Consider the following 8322-nt stretch of genomic DNA (forward strand, 5'->3'; position numbering starts at 1 on the left):
GTACATTTACCGTATGCATCAAGGTAAGGTACATTTACCCTATGCATCAAGGTAAGGTACATTTACCCTATGCATTACGTAAATAAATTTGGATGGGTGTGCTGGTGCATAGTATCACCGCAATGCGCAAGAATAAATGATTATTCTGTTTTTTTTATTATTGATGTGAATTTTGTCATGCGTGACGTGAAATCTTTAATGTATACCAACGACATTAAGTTATACTCGTTTTTCAAAGACATCAATACCCTACAAATGGCTCTGGACTTGTTCGATAAGTGGTGTAAGCGTGATATGTTATGTCTGTGTATTGAAAAATGTTGTGTCGTTCACTCATGCACGTCTACCAATCTCCAATGTCTATAGGAGAAACGGACAGCTTCTTTAGAACAAAAGTGAAATACGCGACTTAGGTGTACTACTTGACATAAAACTGAAAACTTTCAAAGCTCATTATGAAGATGTTATCAAGAGAGTCAACAGAACTCTTGGTTTATTATTTAAAATGACTATGTGTGTTATCGTGTGTGACTATGGGTGAGTACTGCTCAGTCTGGAGTCTGGTGTCCATCTGCATAAGTTTAAAAAGAAGGAATAGAAAGAATTCACACGAACATTCACACGTTTTGCGATAGTCGCCGGACTTCAGTGGATTGCCAGTAACACTTTGCCACCATACCAATCGCGTTGTTTACTGATAGGATTAGAGACCCTCGCTGATAGCGGAAGAAAAACATCGATTAGTGCATCTTTCATTGCTACAGGTTACGAGCTGTACGTAAACTAAGTCCAAAGAAGAAATCGAACGAAGCTTAAATTCGTGTTGTTTGGTTTTGAACTAATTAAACATTTGGTTTAGGAGAATTTGCTACTTTGGTTATATTTTTGACAGTTCTGTGAGCGATGAAGTACCGATCTCCAGGCAAGGGATTCCGTGGTTGCGACTATCGTTCTCGCCTTTTTTGTAACGAGAGATGCTTGGCCAAACTCGAGATAGTAAAGACGTAATTTGTGCGCAACACACTAACACACCGTGATGAATTAGTGTTTAGAAGTTAGTGCTTACACTGTCCTTTTCAAAGTTTAAAATTACAATGAAATATAACATTTGTACATTTGTATTTGTATTGAAATCAGCACCATGTGTGACTATTTATTTTCGTCGAGTAAAACTCAACGCTTTCTCGCACATTCTGAAGCCGCAGTCGAATATTTTATAAAAGATCTTCAAACGAATGACTTCCATCCATCAGCAGGAGAATCCATCAAATAAATACGCAAGATTATGCGGGCATTCAAGCGTTGCTAAAAACGAAGAAAAGACACAGAGCTAACGCTGATGGACTGAAACTATGATGTGTGTTGTGGTTTTAAGAGATTTAACAACCATTTATTACGTCTGCTACCATTGAGTGTGATTTTCGTATCTCTTGTTGTTGTTGTTGAATCAGACGAACATAAAATGATGTTTTTTTTTTTTAATTTGCAATCTCGAGTTTCATTTGCATCATGAGGCTGGCCTGTTTTGTTTTAATGCTATCAGCGATTGAACAAAAAATACATTGTTTCATTTCAATGCGGATCGGCTTCTTCATCATTTTTTTGACGTAAAGTTATTCTTTTCCACTACTTCAATATAAAAAGAAGTCACTGTAGCCGCTTTAGCTTAGTCTTTGTCAGCAGAGTGGTTGAATCCTGGTCACAATGTACGTTACTAAAATAGGTGTACTTGTAATGGTTGCGTTGTTTTCAATAGCCAAAGTGCGTGGTGTCGATCGAAATATCCGAGATACAACATTACCTGTATTTGCGTTTGAGATGATAATTACGAAGCTAGAGCATTTACTGGACAAATGGAACGAAGCGGAAGCGGCAGTGAAACAGGATCGAGAAATCGTTGAGCAAAAACTGGCCGGCCTCACTCGTAGCATAATTCAGCAGGAAAAAACGATGGACCAGCTTCTCACCAAACAGCAGACTCTACTGAATCAAATGCTACAGGACAAATGGAATGAAATGAAAGCTGAAATGAAGCAGGATCGAGAAATCGTTGAGCAAAAACTGGCCGATGTCACTCGTAGCATAATTCACCTGGAAAAAACGATGGTCCAGAATCTCACCAAACAGCACACTCAATGGAACGAAATGAAAGCTGAAATGAAGCAGGATCGAGAAATCGTTGATCAAAAACTGACCGGCGTCACTCGTAGCATAATTCAGCAGGAAAAAACGATGGACCAGAATCTCACCAAACAGCAGACTCTACTGAATCAAATGCTACAGGACAAATGGAATGAATTGAAAGCTGAAATGAAGCAGGATCGAGACATCGTTGAGCAAAAACTGGCCAGCGTCACTCGTAGCATAATTCAGCAGGAAATAACGATAGACCAGAGTCTCACCAATGTGAAGACTCAGCTGAACCAAATGCTCACTGAGCAAACAGTCAACGCCAAGCGAAAAAAGATGAAACAGGAGATTCAAAAGCTTGCCTCAAATAATGATTTAGCTCGGTTTAAAGCCAGTTCAGGCTTGTATCTCCAAAGTATCTCATCGGGATCATGCAAGGAAGAGCCATCAAAGGAATCGGGCAAGTACATTTTACAATCAACAGAGAAGGATGAACCATTTCTGGGATACTGCGAACAGACTGCCTTCGGAGGAGGTTGGTTGGTGTTCCAGTACCGTTACGATGGATCGGTGGACTTTTTCCGTAAATGGACCGAGTATCGGGACGGATTCGGCAGCATGGATGGAGAGTTTTGGCTCGGATTGGAGCAGTTACATCGTTTGACATCAGCACGAAAGCACGAGCTACTGGTGGAACTGAAAGACTTCGATGGAAACTACATTTACGCACGGTATGATGAGTTCGCGATCGGAAGTGAGGAGGAGCAATTTCCGTTAGCAAAGCTGGGAGCATACACTGGGACGGCAGGAGAGTCATTGTTGGTACACAAGGGCATGAAGTTTGTGACAAAGGATCGGAACAATGATTTAACGCCAAATACAAATTGTGCTATCAGGTATAAGGGAGCATGGTGGTACAACAAATGTCACGATTCAAATCTAAATGGACTTTATAGGAACAGTGTGGATGGAAAAAATATTGTTTGGTCCCATTACAAACTTAGATTAGGATTGGCATACACAAGAATGTTGATTCGCGAGACGTAAACGCTGGTGAAGTATAATTTCCATCAAATAAATAGATATTTTGGAACACAAATGCCCGTTCCGAAGCCAAAGAGTAACCGACAGTTGACTACAATCAAATTGTTTTGTAATTTGTTGAAATAAATGTTATATGGTATTGTTCACGTGTCTTTACAAGCCAAACTATGAGTGTTAACAACCAGTCATACAAAGCGCTAGGCAACATTTTTCCCAAAGTGAGTTGATATATCAGGTGGACTTACCCGGATAACAATCCAGCCTGCTCTCACTATGGCGAGCTCAATGACAGCAGCTTCAACACATACTGAGAGGCTATCATCGTTTCCTCCTGCGTACTGAGCAAGCTTGTTTTTTCCCCTCGCTGAGGCGACGATTTTGTTTGTATGGTGAGCAAATCTATCGCCGATGATTGCTCTAATGAGATGATCGGGCAACAGCCGCTCACATGATGAAAACATGATGAGGTCAGATTTTTGAGTGAGTGTAAATATCTTCTCCACATCGAGCCGCCATTGTGTTGTGATTTAAGGAGAACATTGGATCAGCAACGTAATGTTTACATTTGTAAAACGTTCAATAACTATCCGTGGGATACATTTCTCGATTATTTTGTTGAAAGAGCTTATCAAATATCCCAAACCAGTTAAAATATAGTGAATTGTTGTACCGGACACACGATGCTTTGAAGAAAACGTGAGGACAAACATGGGAAGATGATGCACATCTTCCCGTACCGATAGTTTATTTACAGCCTCTAGGTAAGTGCAAAATACCAAACGGAGTGCTATTGTCAATGTAAAAAAGTTTTAAAATTTCAGAGGGTGATTCTTTCTGCATTACAGGCATCAACAAAAAAATTTTGACAGCGTTTGACGAAGAAGAAGATACTCAATTGTGCGATGACCATTAACCGTTAACGTTGAAAATCAAGAGGAATATTACATGTATTGAAAATACCTAGAGAGAATACGCATCGAGTCGAATTTAAAACGAAAAATAATGGTCCACAAAAGGCGAAAATAATGGCGAAAGATACGAGTGCGGCAGGGCCACAACACCATCTAATATTACATGAAAGGCCATGTTTTGGATTGTGTGTGATAGTTAGCAATGGCAATTTAAGACGAGTGAAGGCCTTAATCGGTCACACGAAAGTAGAGGCTTGATTGAAGCGTCTAGCAGAAGATTGTATTAAATGTCCTAGCCAGAGAAGGATTGAGTAGTAATTTTACTTGTGAGCGGGGCGTAGGTGCCATTTTTGGGGCCCCTGGCCGACGCAGATGTTCGACACTTAAATAACTGATGTGAGAGAAATACACATCTAATCAATTACTTAAAAAAAATAGTATAATTGTATTGATTCATGATGTATTTTGTATTTCTGACCTGCATGCACAATTCCAAAACATTCCTATGAATCACAGAAAGGCCTAAAGCCTAAAGGCCTGCCTAATAAGATTGAAAATAACACCCGGCAAAGAACCCTATAAAAGCTGAATAAAATCACGTGCTTTTAATGGTTTGTAGTGTAAATTGATTGACAGAGCCGGCTGGCCACATGTACATAACATGTGCTGTTTTGCAGTGTTCTTATATCCTCCGTTATTTTCAAATTCATCCATGCTTAGAGAGCGTACACTCCTTTTCCACTGCTAGTCACATTGAAATTGCTTCAGGGATTATTTGCACTTGGAGGATTTATACATTCTGTTTTCACAAATTTTCTTCAAATCCTTTTTCTTTGTCTAGCCTGGATCCTATATCAGCAGCTACCATTCAAAAAGAATCAAATTTAGTTAAAATTTAGTTTCAAGGCACTAGTAGACGCATCGAACCTTAAAGCAGAAATAGATCCACGCATAAGTGAAAATATTGACGATGATATCGTGTTGCCTTTGATGATTGCATGGTGTTCAAGAAACAACAAGTGATGATAAAGAGCAAACGATGGAGAGTGCAAGTAATGAATTTTGTTTTCGTTAATTGTTAACACAATTGATTGATATGCACAGGCACTCTTATAATTTTCTCACTTTAAGTTCTTCTTCTTCTTGGCCTGCTCAATGAGCACGTCTCGTAGACATGGCCAGGTCGCCAATTCGTTTCCAGGAAACTCGGTCCTGGGCTGCAGTCCTCCAACCACGGCTGCATCCGATCTCCGACAGGTGCGACTCCACCTGATCCAGCCAGCGAGCTCGCTGTGCTCCTCTACGCCTCGTGCCGAACGGGTCGCTGACGAGCACCTTCCTGGTGGGGCATGAGTCCGGCATCCTCATCACGTGCCCCAGCCAGCGTATCCTTCCGGCTTTGATGACCGTCAGGATGTCTGCACCGCCAAACAGCTCAGCTAGCTCGTGGTTCATCCTCCTTCTCCACACGCCGTGCTCGCACACACCGCCAAAGATAGTCCTTAGCACCCGCCGTTCGAAAATGGCGAGTGCATTGGCGTCCTCCGTCAGTAAAGTCCAGGACTCGTACCCGTAGAGGACCACCGGACGTATCAGTGTGCGATATATCGCGCATTTCGTGTGTTGTTGGAGTCTTCTGGATCGCAGGAGTTTGTGGAGTCCGTAGTAGGCACGATTTCCCTGAACAATGCGCCTTCGGATTTCGCTGCTTACGTTGTTGTCCGAAGTTACGATCGTGCCAAGGTAGCAGAACTCCTCTACCACCTCGAGATCGTCGCCGTCAACTGATACTCTGCTTCCGAGTCGGGCTCTATCACGGTCAGAGCCCCCGGCAAGCAGGTACTTTGTCTTCGTCGCATTGATCCTCAATCCAATCCTAGCGGCTTCGCGTTTCAGTCGGGTGGTATCGTGGTATCGTAGGCCGCCTTGAAGTCGATGAACAGGTGGTGCGTAGGGATTTGGTGCTCTCGGCACTTCTGGAGGATCTGCCGTAGAGTAAAGATTTGGTCGGTAGTTGATTTGCCTCGCACACCGCCGCAGATGTTCGCCCGATGATGTCGATGTCATCCGCGAAGCCAAGGAATTGGAGAGTTCGGGTAAAAATCGTGCCCCGGATGTCGAAGCCCGCGCTTCGCATGACACCTTCCAGAGCGATGTTGAACAGCAAACAGGAGAGTCCATCCCCTTGCCTCAGACCCCGGTGAGATTCGAACGCTTCTGACAGCATGTTCGTCACTCTCACCTTGCACTGCACCCCGTCCATAGTGGCCCGCAACAGTCGTACCAGCTTCCCAGGGAATCCGTGCTGCTGCATGGTGTTCCATAGTTCGGTCCGATCTATGGTATCGTAGGCCGCCTTGAAGTCGATGAACAGGTGGTGCGTAGGGATTTGGTGCTCTCGGCACTTCTGGAGGATCTGCCGTAGAGTAAAGATTTGGTCGGTAGTTGATTTGCCTCGCACACCGCCGCAGATGTTCGCCCGATGATGTCGATGTCATCCGCGAAGCCAAGGAATTGGAGAGTTCGGGTAAAAATCGTGCCCCGGATGTCGAAGCCCGCGCTTCGCATGACACCTTCCAGAGCGATGTTGAACAGCAAACAGGAGAGTCCATCCCCTTGCCTCAGACCCCGGTGAGATTCGAACGCTTCTGACAGCATGTTCGTCACTCTCACCTTGCACTGCACCCCGTCCATAGTGGCCCGCAACAGTCGTACCAGCTTCCCAGGGAATCCGTGCTGCTGCATGGTGTTCCATAGTTCGGTCCGATCTATGGTATCGTAGGCCGCCTTGAAGTCGATGAACAGGTGGTGCGTAGGGATTTGGTGCTCTCGGCACTTCTGGAGGATCTGCCGTAGAGTAAAGATTTGGTCGGTAGTTGATTTGCCTCGCACACCGCCGCAGATGTTCGCCCGATGATGTCGATGTCATCCGCGAAGCCAAGGAATTGGAGAGTTCGGGTAAAAATCGTGCCCCGGATGTCGAAGCCCGCGCTTCGCATGACACCTTCCAGAGCGATGTTGAACAGCAAACAGGAGAGTCCATCCCCTTGCCTCAGACCCCGGTGAGATTCGAACGCTTCTGACAGCATGTTCGTCACTCTCACCTTGCACTGCACCCCGTCCATAGTGGCCCGCAACAGTCGTACCAGCTTCCCAGGGAATCCGTGCTGCTGCATGGTGTTCCATAGTTCGGTCCGATCTATGGTATCGTAGGCCGCCTTGAAGTCGATGAACAGGTGGTGCGTAGGGATTTGGTGCTCTCGGCACTTCTGGAGGATCTGCCGTAGAGTAAAGATTTGGTCGGTAGTTGATTTGCCTCGCACACCGCCGCAGATGTTCGCCCGATGATGTCGATGTCATCCGCGAAGCCAAGGAATTGGAGAGTTCGGGTAAAAATCGTGCCCCGGATGTCGAAGCCCGCGCTTCGCATGACACCTTCCAGAGCGATGTTGAACAGCAAACAGGAGAGTCCATCCCCTTGCCTCAGACCCCGGTGAGATTCGAACGCTTCTGACAGCATGTTCGTCACTCTCACCTTGCACTGCACCCCGTCCATAGTGGCCCGCAACAGTCGTACCAGCTTCCCAGGGAATCCGTGCTGCTGCATGGTGTTCCATAGTTCGGTCCGATCTATGGTATCGTAGGCCGCCTTGAAGTCGATGAACAGGTGGTGCGTAGGGATTTGGTGCTCTCGGCACTTCTGGAGGATCTGCCGTAGAGTAAAGATTTGGTCGGTAGTTGATTTGCCTCGCACACCGCCGCAGATGTTCGCCCGATGATGTCGATGTCATCCGCGAAGCCAAGGAATTGGAGAGTTCGGGTAAAAATCGTGCCCCGGATGTCGAAGCCCGCGCTTTGCATGACACCTTCCAGAGCGATGTTGAACAGCAAACAGGAGAGTCCATCCCCTTGCCTCAGACCCCGGTGAGATTCGAACGCTTCTGACAGCATGTTCGTCACTCTCACCTTGCACTGCACCCCGTCCATAGTGGCCCGCAACAGTCGTACCAGCTTCCCAGGGAATCCGTGCTGCTGCATGGTGTTCCATAGTTCGGTCCGATCTATGTTATCGTAGGCCGCCTTGAAGTCGATGAACAGGTGGTGCGTAGGGATTTGGTGCTCTCGGCACTTCTGGAGGATCTGCCGTAGAGTAAAGATTTGGTCGGTAGTTGATTTGCCTCCAACAAATCCAGCTTGATAGCTGCCGACGAAATCTGTAGCAAGAGGCAAAAGTCTG

At 45.4% G+C, this 8322-nt stretch overlaps 1 protein-coding gene across 1 annotated transcript; it reads left to right on the plus strand.

Moving 5' to 3' along the window:
* Nucleotides 1-1053: 1053 nt before the first annotated feature.
* LOC120959593 (angiopoietin-related protein 7-like) lies at nt 1054-3989 on the plus strand. Its single transcript, XM_040383087.2, has one exon. The coding sequence runs from the start codon at nt 1705-1707 to the stop codon at nt 3175-3177; it is 1473 nt and encodes a 490-aa protein (XP_040239021.2). The 5' UTR covers nt 1054-1704; the 3' UTR covers nt 3178-3989.
* The last annotated feature ends 4333 nt before the right edge of the window (nt 3990-8322 follow it).

This window comes from Anopheles coluzzii, chromosome 3 (assembly GCF_943734685.1).
Source record: "Anopheles coluzzii chromosome 3, AcolN3, whole genome shotgun sequence".
NCBI classification, from domain to species: domain Eukaryota; kingdom Metazoa; phylum Arthropoda; class Insecta; order Diptera; family Culicidae; genus Anopheles; species Anopheles coluzzii.